The 15,356-nt window shown below is 31.0% G+C and overlaps 3 protein-coding genes across 4 annotated transcripts in view; 1 reads left to right on the top strand and 2 right to left on the bottom strand.

Moving 5' to 3' along the window:
* LOC148283399 (neuronal synaptobrevin-like) overlaps positions 1-1,223 on the bottom strand; it is a 53,182-nt gene extending 51,959 nt beyond the window's left edge. The window contains exon 1 of the mRNA XM_088223563.1: positions 580-1,223. Within this exon, the coding sequence (XP_088079689.1) occupies positions 580-581 (2 nt within the window). The 5' untranslated portion in view covers positions 582-1,223. The remainder of the gene's footprint in view (positions 1-579) is intronic.
* Positions 1,224-3,469: 2,246 nt separating this feature from the next.
* LOC148283398 (steroid receptor RNA activator 1) lies at positions 3,470-7,984 on the bottom strand. The gene is made up of 3 exons (XM_088223551.1): positions 7,550-7,984; positions 6,999-7,475; positions 3,470-3,724 (listed from the first exon to the last, which is right to left on the bottom strand). Exons 1-3 carry the CDS (start codon positions 7,587-7,589, stop codon positions 3,570-3,572), a joined length of 672 nt encoding a protein of 223 aa, XP_088079677.1. The 5' UTR covers positions 7,590-7,984; the 3' UTR covers positions 3,470-3,569.
* Positions 7,985-8,562: 578 nt separating this feature from the next.
* The window catches only part of LOC148283396 (C2 domain-containing protein 5), a 47,799-nt gene continuing 41,005 nt past the window's right edge, over positions 8,563-15,356 (top strand). The window contains exons 1-4 of one of the 2 annotated variants that reach the window (XM_088223559.1): positions 8,605-8,675; positions 8,760-9,260; positions 9,890-10,064; positions 14,032-14,172. In XM_088223559.1, the coding sequence (XP_088079685.1) occupies positions 9,081-9,260; positions 9,890-10,064; positions 14,032-14,172 (496 nt within the window). In that variant the 5' untranslated portion in view covers positions 8,605-8,675; positions 8,760-9,080. Of the gene's footprint in view, positions 9,261-9,889; positions 10,065-14,031; positions 14,173-15,356 lie in introns of both variants that reach the window. The other variant, XM_088223558.1, reaches the window with a different exon arrangement.

The following is a 15,356-nucleotide window of genomic DNA, read 5'->3' as shown; positions in this document are numbered from 1 at the left end:
ATTGTGTTTGCAAGTCATATACATTTAACGAGGCAAAAATTAGCAACTCCCGCCTAAAAAATCATTATAAAACATGTTTTAAATCATGAATACTTTAATAGTGTTGTCACGGTTTTTGCACAAACGTTAAAATGAAGTCAATAGAACAACATTGAACAATCATTATTGTTATTTTATACTTACGTGATGTAACTAATTATGAAAGGAAAATCAAATTAAATCAATCGATTGATATCTCAGTTGACCTTATAAATGAACACAAAAATACAGTAAACGTAGGTAATAAATTATAAATCAATAAAATAAATAATATCTAGTTCTCGAATAACAAATAAATTCTTTCGTATAGTTTTAGAAGTAGGTAGGTACATTTATACGGTTTATTTTATTTTTTGCATTGTAATAAACACACTTAATACGTAGATTCTACAATATTTTTATGAAGAACATCGTTGAATAATGAAAAAATATATTTGTGCACATATAGTACTGTATGTATGGATAATATTTGTAGGACATGCATATAAATAAACCACGTTTAGAAAAATTACGATAACGAAAAATGTTTTTAATACTCACATTGTTCAGAGTTTTCGAAGATTCTCAAGTGACAGGGAAACAATACACAAATTCTATTGTCCTTCACGATCTATCGACACGATGGCACGGAAAGCAACTGACATTAATGTATTTTATTAATGAAAACCATGGAAACCGATAGAAACCGCCGCTAGAGGTTCGCCTGGCGCTTTTCCGAAACAAATACAGCAATTTGAAAACTGACCGTAAAAATATATTTTCTGCGCGAATTCGTACAGAAAAATTACATAATATATTATTACTGGTTTTCTCGATAACAAGATTACAGCGATGACATTACAGGCGACGTCGACCGCGCGTCAAGAGCGTACGTTTTCTTCGCCAACTCGGGGGGAAATGGGACGATCTAGATAAATGTACTCTCTACGGAGCGCTACGATGGGGTGGCTGTGTGGACGCATCCGTACGTATGTTTTGAATGGCGTGGTGTGAGTTAACTAGAGGAATACAACTAGGATTTTATTGAAGGCGCACGCGCAACATCATTTGTCAAAAGCGGGGTAAGCGGTAGGCGGATGAAAATCAATTCGTGGATGATAGGTTCACGTAGGTTCGTGACGTATCCTCTGCTTTTAAGTACCTATGTTTTGTATCAATAGCCTCGCCATTCCGCGTGGCACTGTACCTAACAATACTTGCATCTATTACAAATATCGCAATATGCTGGCATAACTTCAACAGTTGAGCAAACAAATAATTTTGTAACAAAGTATTCAAATTTATTATCAACATGTTACCGTGCATTTTTCACGCTATTTCCTGAATAAATGCGCTTGTTTTGAATTCGATAGTAATGTAATAATCTAATTAATCTACACAGAAAAAATAAAAATGATATTTAAGATGAAAAACAATCAAATGAAGACAAATATTAAATATATTTTTTACTACCACATGCATAAAATAAATACAAGAGCATCAAATAATTAAATTTGAAAACAACCTAGGACCAACCGAAAACGAAACAGTTTTTTGTAAACAGCAATAAATTTTTACAATTCACTTTCTAATGACCTAAAAAATATACAAAACATTTACGTACTTAAAAAACACCTAAATAAAACAGTTCTTACAGCTCATGTGACGAGTGCTATGTGATGTTATTTTATTGACTTTTTTTTAAACCGTTGTGTTATTATGTAAAATATCCACTCATACCAGCACTTTTACTGATTGGGAATATTTCGTACAAATAAAATATGTAATGTAATGTAATATGTAATGTTTAAAAACCTTGTATTTTTTCATAAATAAATAAATCTAAATCACTAAATCAATTAGGTAACTAGATAAAAAAAAACGGACATAATTGTCATTCATGCATGCATCAATAGTTAGTGGGTAACAGACATAGAATTATAATTAAATGGCAACAGATTTTTAATTACATCTACATACGAGTATACGTTTTTTTTTAATACCCACCTAATTCAAATGAACCAGCTTGGTAGGTATATTATGATTTGCCACTTTTTTCATCAGTTTAGTACCGACCTAAACTCAAATTTTTTAACATCCTTATTTTTTTATTTTTTATGTCGGCCTCGTGGTGTAATGGTCGGCGCGTTTGCCTACCATGCAAAAGGTCTCGGGTTCGATTCCCGACATGGTTTATTTGAAATATTTATTGAAAAGGGTATTTTCACACTAGAATATTTCATAGTCCCTGTACTAGTCAAGCGTAAGACTGATCATCTTACCTTCATCTAACAAAAAAATTATCAAGATACGCTGCGATTGGTTTACCAATGCAGTGCCCTATGCACCATTAGGTGCGGAAAGGAAATGATGACGATATTTTTTATTTGGATTTTGAAAAATACTAGCAAAATACTTTTCATGTTGCTGTAGGTATATTTTTTCGTTTTGCTTAAACGTGTTTGCGTATTTGCTAATATTACTAAATTATAGTCCTTAAAATATAGCTTGATTAGAATGACATTTGTCAGAAAAAGTGATGACATAACTTTGTAGTAACGTCAAAAGAGTTATTTATATTGACACACGAATAATCATTCATATCTGGCGAGTTATTTTTTTTTTTAATACAATGCTCCACACATAAATCAACATTAATATATAAATTCAGCTTTAAAACTAAAATGAACCTAATTATTAACGACGACGTTCTTACAAGGTTACATCATTTTGCAAAAACGTTAGAGATGGGACAAATTGATCGAATAAAAAAATAATTCATTTTATGCTGTTCATGAAAAAAGTATTAATGTCTTATTTTTTGGTGAATAATTCTGTTAAACACACTATAATAGGCTTGTTTTTGCGTTTTTTATATCAATTTTCGAAAACAGAGTTTCATGATTGCATAAAATAACCGATAAAATCTATTTGATCGGTGATCAGTAATTTCCCGTCACTAATGAAATTAGTTTAATAGCTGTCATTCTAATCAAGCTATATTTTAAGGACTATAGTCAAAAATATTTTTGTTTAAGACAGGCACCGTTTTATAAAAATTGGGTAGGTGCTAGATTATTTATTGACTTGGTGTTTATTTTGTTGGACTCCATATTATACTTTCAATATTAAAATTAAAAAATCGATTTGAGTTTACTTAAATGGTTATTTTTTAAACACAAAAACAAACAAAAAACGGACTATGAGAAACTTCAGCCCTACGGGAAATTAGATAAAAAAAGTTTTCTTACATGCGGTAAAAAGTAGTGCATTAAATTATACAGCAAAGTTTCTTGAAAATGTACAAAAAAAATATTATATTATAAATAATATAAAAAGATTATAAAATGTGAACCACTCTCTACCCCCGCGAAAAGATTCAGAAGAACGCCCCAGGTGTCTTGCAAACGAGAGGGATAAATTACAAAAAATAGTAAATGAAAAAAGGATATTATTTATACAATTTATTAAGCACCATTACTGGATTGTATAAATAAGAAGTTCTAATAATATATTGATTATATACAATTATTTAACAGTAAAATTGTTTATTAATCTTGGTCGATACTCAGAAGATCATTCTTCGCTGTACAATGCAGGATCAATTGTTTAATTCCAACCATCCATGAACTAACGCTACCAATATGATCCACCATCAAAGCTTTGTGAATATCATCGGCTGTCTTAGTGTCCGCATTTTGCAAAGCTAAAAAGAAATATTTTTCAAAAAATACATTATAAAATAATTATGATAAATAAGGTAAATTATTTTAATGTTAATTACCAAAAAAACTTTTAAAAACAATTTTGTGAATGACAAATAAATAAATTAAAATACTAAGTCAGTTAGATACGAACTTTCAGATGCCTCTAGAACTGGCATTAACCTACTTGGGACCCCACTGATGTAAAAATTAAATGTAAAAATAAAAATAAAATGTTGCTAAATATTCTTCTAGTGCCTTGCCGACGTAGGCAATCACTACAGCGAAAGCATATGTATCTGTCCTGCGCTATTTTTATATTTCGCAGCCAGGACGACTGCTTATTGATGTACTCGCCGTAGTGATTACTGGGAAAAGATGACCAGAATAGTTTCCCGTTGCCTTCTCTGCTAAATATTATCAAACATATATTTTAATATTAGAGTTAAAAAATATTTGTAGAGAACTCCTCAGAAGAGGCTATCAAAGTGGGGACGACATTTAGTAAAATTTGTAAAAAGTATTTAACGTTATATATTTTTTAATCATGGTAAAACACAGTGGGCGATAATCTAATATTTTCATTTATAGGAGAATGAGCAGATTTGCTCCACCCGCCAATAGCATAAAGTTATATGTGTACCATTTGAAAAATAATGAGATCATTTGTTACTATGACACCTCATCTTAATTAGCTGTATGTCATCCTAAATGTGATAAATAACTTATTACTGTTGGGCGAAATATTCGTAAATACCAGTCTCGTTGTCCATTCGGAATGCTTCGATATCACTCCGAAATGCAATCACTTAGGTGCTCCTTATAAATCAGCACCGTTCAATTTTGTAACTTTACATAATCGCCCCGCCTGCTAATTTCACTCAACATAAACATTCTCATCATTATAGTACCTCAACTAAGCCAATATCCCATAAAATAATTCAGAATGTTTTGGTTATTAGTGGGTATCTCCATCCGACACTTCTGCTATTTACGAAGCCTCTTTGGGTGGATTCTGAAACATCCTGAACGGGAGACGTATTTTTGAGTGATACTGAAATATCCCGAATGAATAATGCGACGGGTATTTACGGATATGCTGTTGAGCTGTTGCATTGCTCTATATATTTCTGCCCATTTTACATTTTGTCTTTTAAAGTAAACACAATTTGTGCATATTGAAAGTCATTTCAAAAATCAAATAAAGGCATCCCTCAAAAAAGGGGTATATATAATGCATAAAGTGAAAAAGCCCTTTTATTGCATAAAAATGGTCTATATAGCAATACCAATATATGGGATAAAATATGGAATCATCCTAAGAACACTTTTGACGTAATTATTTCAAACAGTTTTTAAGTTGTTTTGTCGCCGGGAGCTCTCAAAACTATCAATTAACAGCGAAAATGCAGGTTAAGCATTTTAAAGTGGAAAGATAATACTAAAAAGTGTCTAAGAAACAGTGTTGAAGAATATTTAAGTAGAGGTTGGAAACTGATATCTGCAAAAAAGAAGCCGGAAACGCCGGGAGCTCTCAAAACTATCAATTAACAGCGAAAATGCATGTTAAGCATTTTGAAGTGGAAAGATAATACTAAAAAGTGTCTAAGGAACAGTGTTGAAGAATATTTAAGTAGAGGTTGGAAACTGATATCTGCAAAAAAGAAGCCGGAAACGCCGGGAGCTCTCAAAACTATCAATTAACAGCGAAAATGCATGTTAAGCATTTTGAAGTGGAAAGATAATACTAAAAAGTGTCTAAGGAACAGTAGTAAAGAATATTTAAATAGAGGTTGGAAACTGATATCTGCAAAAAAGAAGCCGGAAACAGTGAGTCGAAGGGGGTCAATATAATATCCACCTGCCTTATTATTTTTGTATGACACATTGAACTAATATTGGTTTTTAATTGTACTTTTATCGTTATTTTAAGCGGATAAAGGTAACCTCTCCTGGCTCCGGCTAGAGCATATAGGACATGCTCGACTGATGCACTCCCAATTCTAATGGGCTTGTTCCTTTTAGATCTGGAGGTACAATGACCGTCCATCTACTCCCAACTGAAGGAAGGTCTCAATCGGATATTTTTTTTTTCTGTAAATGCTCTTTTTGATGCTTGGCAATCACAATGGGAATCTTACCCTTCGGGGTGGGTAACCTTTCTTTTTTGTCCTTCAATCCGTCAGCACTTAAAATCTGCTTGGGTAATCCCTGATCACTGGACTACGCAGTTTTTAACAGGATGAACTAGTAAATTTAATGACAAATTATTTGTTTTTAACATTGTAGATTCCCCTTCGTGCTGCTCGTGATTCAGTTTTTACATTTTGAGCCTACATCTGTCAGAGCAAGGAAATCACACAACGTTATTCAGCCCTAGAAACCTTTTTCATGCTCAAACCTAGGACTAACATTTCCTATAGTTCTGCCCCAAAAGTTGGATCTTCTATCTTGGGCCTTTCGGCATTCACCAAGAAAACATAAATGATCCGATGCAGATGTGTCAATAATATCATTAGAAGATAGATCTTTCTTAAGAAACCTTGTAACTATTCTATAAAATTATTATTTAACGACTACATGTTCTTACATATACTCCTTTAAATTTTTAAACAATATCTCACATATATGTAGACCCTTTTTCAACAAAATTAAATATTTTTGTATATTTTTTGTTTTAAATGAAAAATTGAAAAAAATGCAATGCCTCCATAGTTATCCAAATAAAATTTAAATTACCTAAAATTCAACATAATAACAGTGAGAATCATTTTTTTCTTCTGCAAAATATTTTATTTCATGTAGATCCCTTTTTGATGGATACCTTCAAATATAGAACTATAGCATAAATATCAATAATAAACAGAAATAGTTAACAATAAAAGAAAACAAATGTACAAATAAAAATCACGACAAATTCAAACTTACAAAAATATCATGACTAATAGTAATTGATAAGTAGCATGCAGCAAGTAATAATATAAATTTAATAATAATGATGGCAGCTATGTAAACTACTGTATGTTGAAAACATAAATTTTAGTAGGTACATATCTTTAAAAAAAAAATTGAATTAAAGATTGCACTTTGGAAACTTCAGTAAATCACATTATAATATCTGTACCTTATAGATATATTATTTACAAAACTCACGAAGCCAATTTATATGGCTTGTGGGAGTTTTTTTTTTTACTGCTATAAATAAAGGTGAGTTTAACATACATCCGTTTACATGCTGCAATTAATAAATGAGGAAATGATTACAAACTTTAATACCTTGCGATAAATTAAGCATGGAACTTTGAATGCTGCTGGCAAGTTTTCCATCCAACCACATCGTTTTCATAACATCTATTCGCCTTTTAATGTCGGCAATTTTATTCCCTAACTCCGCATTATCTTCTAGTATGCTGTGCAGAACTCCAACCACCTCCTCTACATTTGCAGCCCCACAAGATTTTAATTCAGTCTTCTCAATATCGCATGCTTTTGCTTCTGGACTGATGGTATTTCCAGGAAGATTTGGGATTCCGTAAACCAATGGACTATTGTCAAAGGGTGTTGGGATCTGGGCACAAGGTACGAAAGGTGGCCCTTGAGGTATTGTAGCTGTTGAATTTACATTTCCTGCATTGGAGCTATTTAAAGGAAAAGCTACCCTTTTATTAAGAGACAATCTCGGCTTGGATCCAGGTGCGGGTTGTGCATTGTAAGAAAACGTTGGAGGATCATTCCATCCCGGATCATGTTTTCCTAAAACAAATATAATTTGCAACACTACGATAATAAATGTAAAAAAATCACAGCTAATCAAAAAGTGAAAGTACCTTCAGTTTTCTTCAAAACGCATTCATTTGACATATCCATAGCTATAGGTTAATGGAAGAAATAAGCAGTAAAATGTGTATTCGTGGTCAATGCAAAAAACTGCAGCAGTAACTATTTTCAGTATTAGCCGAACAAAATAAAATAAAATATCGCATTAAAACGTTTGACAGCTGTGTTCACTCGTTCGCTATGTTATTGGACAAATTTGACAGATGACAGAATGACTTTTGACAGATTTGAGTTGCCAATGTGGCCTAAAAACTATTAAATTATAAAAATTTACGTAGTGTAAACACTGTGACATATTTTTTTACAAAAATATTTTATATAAAAAACAAAAATTTCAACCCCGAGATGAAAATTAATACATGAAATGTACGATATTAAATAACAGTTATTTCAAGCGAGATAGAAAAGGTTTCTAAGAATGATATAAAGAAGTATGTATAGGCTTTTACAAAGGTTGTGACATATATATACTGCCTTCATTTATCATTTCTCTTCGAGTTTTTATACACCTCATATAACATATGACATAACGCGAATAACATTCATCCTCAAATATTATATAGTATTATTTTGTATCCACAGACACAGATTTATGCTATGCATATTTAGGTATTACAGTAATAACTTTCATTTATTTGACAGGCATTATATATTATTTCAAAAATTTATTGTGTTTATTTAAAAAATAATTATGATTCCCAGAATATTTCAAAATATTTTTTACTTTCAGTTATTTTTTTTTATATAACTGTAGTTTTTTTAAAATGAAAAAATATGAAAAAGGCCTATATCCAACAGTGGAGAACAAAAAACTGAAGAAGAAGAAGATGTTTTTTTTTCTCAGCAAAACGATAAAAAAAATAAACAACACGTTTGTATGATTTGATCTGGTTTTCAATTATTACAACTGCATTAAAAGATAAAAAGGAATGAAAAATTATATGACGTAGGTACCCAAAAAAAAACTTTACAGCATATTAATTTATCAACGCTTAAAGTTTTTAATTAATCAACGTGGCAACATTCGCGTATAATATTTTGATCTGTCGTCCGTCGGTTTCTGCGATAGTTTTCTCAGTTTTTTTTCTCGAAATAAGTGTTATTTAAATTAGTTTGGTATGAATTAACATAAATTGAATACATAATTTTCAGGATCAAATTTTCGCAACGCTAACTATACGTAATGAAATGATATTTCAGAGAGAGACTTGCCGTCTATGTTCTGAAAAAAATATAAACACATGCTCTTGTAAAAAGTTATTTTTGTATCTATCTGGGCAGAATCATATTTTTGCCAATAATCTCTTCGTTTCTGTTTTGAGTTACCGTCGTGTCTGAAACGTATTCATAAACGTCGCAATAGTTATAATATGTTGACAATCTGTGCAATTTGATTATTTGTTTATTTGAGTGAACTGTGGATCAAAAATGGAAATGTTTCGGTGATGAATGATTATAAACTTCAGTTACAAACATGTGAATAGTTTTTGTTTAGTTTTTATTTGATAAGTTGAAGTCAAAATGCCAGGAAAAGTTAAAGTTAAGGTGTTAGCAGGTCGTAATCTGCCTGTTATGGACAAAGGCAGTGATACTACTGATGCATATGTAGAGATAAAGCTCGGAAATATCACTCATAAGACTGATATTTGCCGAAAGTCACTTAATCCTCAGTGGAATTCATCGGAATGGTACAGGTTTGAAGTAAGTTATCTCATCTTAAAATGGTTATTATATATTTTTAAATATTTAAACATCCATATCCATAAACATCCATAAACAATGTTGAAATTAATTAGAAAATTAAAATTAGATTATACAGTAATAAATAGCAAGCGTTCCATCATTCAGAAAAACTACATAAATAAAGAAAGTACATACTTAATTATTTATGTGAAGTCAAATTCTGATATCCATATTTATTATGTACTTTGTAAAGGGCCCTTGAGGTATTACGCTATATTACAAAAATGGCGCTTTATAAGTTATTCATAATGATAAAAATAATTCAAGAGCCGAATTCTATATACACGCCAATTTATTTTGAATGAGTATAAATAATATAATGAGTCAACCACTACACAACGAGGCGAACTTATTTCCACCCGATTTCCTTATTCAGGATGTTTACCTGAGAGCAGCCATCGAGTCAAAAACACATGTCCAGGGTTCTGGTTCTATTTCACTCCTGTATTCTTCATCCGCCTGGACTTTCTTCAGCCTTACCTTCACATAACAGATGATCATCTTCAACTGCATTAAGTGTATTTATGCAGTGTCCTATAATCATATATTTTATGTAATTACATTTTTAAACATTTGATTTCCTTTAGATTGATGATGCGGAACTCCAAGATGAACCCCTTCAACTTCGTCTAATGGACCATGATACGTATTCAGCGAATGATGCTATTGGAAAAGTCTACATCTCTCTCAATCCTTTACTTCTACCTGAGGCCCAGCAGCATCCACCCAATGCGGTACCGTCCATTTCACACTCCGGAAAAGGTTTGAACTTGCTATCTATTTTTGAGACTCAAAAATATGTAAGCTGATAGATTTGTATATAATTACTGTGGTTGTAGATATATTTAAAAAATCCACCGATAAACGTACAAGTGTGTGCTAGATTCAACATATTTTGTCTTATTCTTGGATTAATAATTGAATATTGGAATCAAGTTGTTGTAGAGACAGGTTCGAAACTCAAACTTCTGATCCATGAGTCAACTCACTCGGGACCAATACCCGATTCATGAATTGTAGGAATATAGAAATCTAGACATTAACAGGGCATTTGATCTGCCATTGATTGGTTTTAGTTATAAATTGAATCACTTTGTTAACATCCATTATTTTTCCTACATTTAGACATTAATTCAAAAATAAACTCCCTAGAGGGTTGAATTCAGTAATTGTCTAAAAAAAATTGAACATATTTGTCACAAATTCAATCGGTGTTTAAGAACCTCTGATTATATTGATTCATTCAAATTGAAATTATGGTTTGACAAAAATATTTTATCTTTAAATACAGAAAAGATAAAAATTATGCCATTTTTTACTAACAAAACTAATTTAATGATGTAATAACTTGTATTTACAAATGAGTTATTAATCAAAAAATACTTGGTACATTTCAACTTATTTATTTGACCAATTAGTGCTTTCATCCTCTAATGGGCATCTTCAGACTGGTTTAGATCAGATAAATTAAAATTATGTGTACGCATAAAACCAAAACTTAAAATAGAAAGACCATATTAGTGAACTAGTTCAAAGTATTAGAAAATGATTTTGATAAAATTATAAATAAAGTTGTTAGTAAAACTTCTTGGTTTAGTTTTACTTTTTTATTATTTTGACCAACGAGCGCTTTCGCCTAAGTAGGCATCTTCAAGACTGGTAAATTGTTTACAAAGTTTACAGCTTTATAGGTACTATTTCTAACATATTTTGGAGATAAGGAGATCAAATAAGTATTTTAACAGGGGACAGAAAATATAAATATTCACAACTAGTTTGCTAAACAGTTCTTTTTCGCGAGTTATTGGACCGAAATTGGGATTAAGCATTTATTATTTAAAAGGTGGGAAAAGAACACATGGCGAAATACAACAGAGTTGGAAATACACATTTTAACAGGTTAAGTTAGCACAATACTTTGATTTTATGACAGGGAAGTTTACATACCTATAGATAAATGATGAAATATTTTAAGATACAAACCTAAATAATGCATTTGTTTATGGAATGAAGTAATTAATTTTGATATTTAATTGTATTTATTGATTATTTATTTGTTTTTAATCTATAGGAGGCAATATGTTCTTTGAGTCTTCTTTTTCTGTCTCACTTTGAGAATTAGAAAATGTATATACATATTTATTACATTAAGCAATATTTTAAGAATCAATAATAAAAAAATTGCTTATTACTCAATTGTAAAATATTTATTACAATATAGTATTGTTGGATGGGGTGGGGTGGTGCATATGCCAATATATTAAACCCTCTTAAAATAGTACAAAGATGAATTATCAAAGTAATTTTTAAGAAACCCCCAACATTCGGTATGGAAAATCTACTTAAATTATTTAAAATTCATATAGTAGACACTATTTATAAAATGAATTCTATCATTCAAATTCACAAAGGAGAATAAAAAAATAACTTGATATAAATTAGCCACTCGGATACCAGAATAATACCTAAATTCCTAAATTCCACACAAGTTATGTGCAAAACAGTTTTGTTTTCAAAGAAACAAAAAATTGTAATAATCTCCTCCATGAACTAAAAACTATTTAAACCTTAAAGTAATAACCTAAGAGAGTCGCCCATACGGAGAAAAACCATTCTATGATTATTGACTACGAAGTTAGCTACAGATTACAGCAATACAACTGGCTGTAGGTACTTAGGTGAGAATTGCCAGTGCAAACTGAAACTGTCATTACATGTTTGTTGTTTAACTAAAAACCAAACTAAAACCAAATCAAAATTTTAGAACGCTTTTGTTCTATGCAACAGAGCTTAAGGGCTTCTCTAAAGAATTATTACTCTGAGATCAAAACTAATATATCGCTAAATAAATTCAAAGTAAATTTAAAGAAATGTTTTGAACCCAAGTAAAAACAGCATTCTATCTTAATTAGTATTACTGTAATATTATTTTATTTCAATATTTTTTTTTCTCATTATACATTTGAAATTATATAACTTTAAATTACTAAATAACTATAACAGTGTAAGTCACTCTCCAAGCACAAGAGCCAGACTCTTTTATGGAAAGTTTCAGTTATAAGATTAACTCAATTTCAGTTTCAGTTATAAGATTGTAATAGAAAAAAAATATGTATCATGTAACTATAATAAATTAATAAATAAAATAATAATAATTATTCTATTAATTTTGCAATGCTGTACCTACCATGCATGCTTAACGGGTTGACCTTTGCTCTGTCAGAGTTGGAAAGTGGAGAATGCTGATTTTTTCCCCCAAAATTTGCTTAAATTGTGTCCATGTTTATTTACTAGAATATTGACAAATAGAAATAACGTACTGTTATAAATTTAATCCTTCTTATTTTTCTCTTGTATGTTAAAATTTATTTGTTTTATAATTTTTATACCTGTTTAATTTGCATACGAATTATTTGATTTATTTTTTCTGATTGCTTTATACTTTGTACTGGTTATACTTTACTACCCAATCGAGCAGGAATAAAAATTATAATTATGATGCGTAAATGCGTGATCAGCACCGAGCACACTACCCTTATCACGCACAAGGCTATATTCCATCATCTTTCAATCAATATTGTTTATCTGTGACAAATTAGAGATTCCTATCTCGTTTTTATCAGTGTGTCATTACAGTATTATCTTAAGTAAATACTTACCAATCCAAAAAAGTGTTTATTTATTTAGGAACAGTGATTTTAGTTTATCAACTTGTCAATTCATTGTAATATGGAATTTCAGAGAAATATTTTTATTTAATTCATGTGAAAATATGGGATTTGGTCCTATGACCAACTTCTATATGTTCTTAAAAGTAAAATTAATATTTAATGCACTAACTTAGTAATTTTTCATGTTAAATAAATACCTAGTTTAAAAAAGAGCTTTTAAAAATGACAGTAATTTAAATTTATGGAGAAAAACTTAAAATAAAATACTATCTTATGATTGATCGTGTTTTTTAGGGAACAAAATAATTGTGCTCAAAAAGCTTTTGTGGCGTACGGATTACTGTCAGCTTATTAAACTATTTTTGAAAACCCTTTATGAAGGAGACCAGAAAAGAAAAGAACCTGTATGTTATTGCAACCCATGTTTGTTTAAAAAAATAAAAGTTTTCTGAAGAGAACAGAAGAATTCTAAAAATAACTCTTAGGTAAAAATCCTTAAAAGGGAATCGAGTGGAGGTAAGTCCGCCTCGTAGTGTAGTAGTTAACATGCTTGTATGCTATACCTGAGGTCCTGGGTTCGATTCCTGGTAAAACATGAAATATTAATTAACAATATTATTTATTTTTACTGTAATATTTTCATAGTCCCAGTGGTTTTGAAGTGTAAATCTGATTATCTTATCTTAATTTATGTTAAGATTAAGATATGCTGCAATTGGAGCATAAACTCAGCCCCCTATGCACCACTGTGTGCAGACAGGTAAATTATTTATGATGATTTGGCGGCCTTCGTGGTGTAATTGCTAAGCTTGCGTCGAGTTCCAGGTTCGATTCCTGGTGAGTCACAAAATTAATAAAGGTCACAAAATTTTATGCAATTTTTATCAAGGCTTATATAAGCAAACATTGTTTCACATCTTCCGGTGCTCGCTTTAACCTGTTTATACCTACATTTAATTGGACAGTGTATTTACATGTTTCGACACTCCCGCTGAATTATAAATGATCTTATTAATATGCAAGACACGTTCGTTACATTGCGTTATTTGTTTATTCAGGTGCTGTTATGTCTGGATGGATTCCCGTGTTCGACACTATGCACGGAATAAGAGGAGAGGTGAATGTAATTGTCAAAGTAGAACTTTTCAATGACTTTAACAAGTTCAGGCAATCTTCATGTGGAGTTCAGTTTTTCCACTGTAAGTTGAAGCGTTCGTCTATCATTCTTAAAGTCCTGTAGCTCAATCACAAATAACTATCGACGTGCTTATTAGCGACGTGATAACAATTTCTCACCGTGGTTGTTTATCGTATTCGCGATCATAATGGAACATCCGTGGACACCTAATATTAAATGTCAAAATATTTACGTTTCGCGACGTATAATCCTGCTGCGCAATCACATATTTGAATTTTACTGGTGGAAATATGGAAAATATTCCAAAACTGCAATTTTATTTATTATCTATCATGCTATTTATTGCATTTGGCCCGCGGTTGGCAAGCCAAATGTCAAGAAAAGCAGTCGCCATAGTAATTATAATTTAATTTTCACTTTTTTGTATTAGGTACTCCTTACTATTTTGCAAATGCAATATATTGCAGTATATTTTTCGCCAGTGAACTTATTTACGAGGAAAACAAAAAACAAACTGACACGAGCGTTGACTTATTTATTACACACACGTTGACTAATGACTGCGATAACTTAAGCATGTTTATTATTGTTCATTGTGATCGTTCAAATGCTTTGCATGTTTTTAAGCATGTGTATAGTTATTTGTGATTGAGCTACTGGACTCTATTCCTGGCAGGGTAGAAGTGAAATATTGATGTTAAAGGTTTTTTGAGCTGCAATATTTAATTGTTTCTGAACTGGCACCTGAAGCATAAGATTGATCACTTTACCTTCATGTAACAGATGATCGAACTATGCTGCATTCGGGATACCAATGCAGTGCCCTATGTACCACTGGCTGTGGAAAGGGGGATGATGATGATGACGATTAAGTAATTTTTTAAATTAATCATCTCCTTAATAGGACAAAACAATAAAATATGTATTGGAAAAGTAGTGTATGATATTATCTGATGTTTTAGAATAAAATAAAAACCCACCCGTTCTCTGAATTATTTAAATATATCATTAGAATGTAAGAACCTTGTGGTGTGGTGGTTAGTATATTTATTTACCATACATGAGGTCCTGGATTTAATTACTGGCACGGTATACAAGAAATATTTATTTAAAGTACTTTTACTAATACTTAAAGCTGATCATCTTACCCTTATGAACTATTGATCGAGATACATTAATATAATAATAATAGTATTTGGCTGATTTTTATAGCGCCATTTTTGTGAAGCATAACCGCGCTTTACA

This window comes from Micrasema longulum, unplaced genomic scaffold, assembly GCF_059751315.1.
Source record: "Micrasema longulum isolate JH-2025_06_02 unplaced genomic scaffold, ASM5975131v1 h1tg000242l, whole genome shotgun sequence".
NCBI lineage: Eukaryota > Metazoa > Arthropoda > Insecta > Trichoptera > Brachycentridae > Micrasema > Micrasema longulum.
This window is presented reverse-complemented; position numbering and strand designations above follow the sequence as displayed.

What these genes read in the sequence shown, in the direction of transcription:
- LOC148283398 (XM_088223551.1), bottom strand. Translation starts at nt 7,589, where the DNA reads ATGGATATGTCAAATGAATGCGTTTTGAAGAAAACTGAAG. An exon ending in CGTTTTGAAGAAAACTGAAG is followed by an intron (nt 7,476 to 7,549) that starts GTACTTTCACTT and finishes TATTTGTTTTAG; the next exon opens with GAAAACATGATCCGGGATGG. An exon ending in CATGCTTAATTTATCGCAAG is followed by an intron (nt 3,725 to 6,998) that starts GTATTAAAGTTT and finishes ATTTCTTTTTAG; the next exon opens with CTTTGCAAAATGCGGACACT.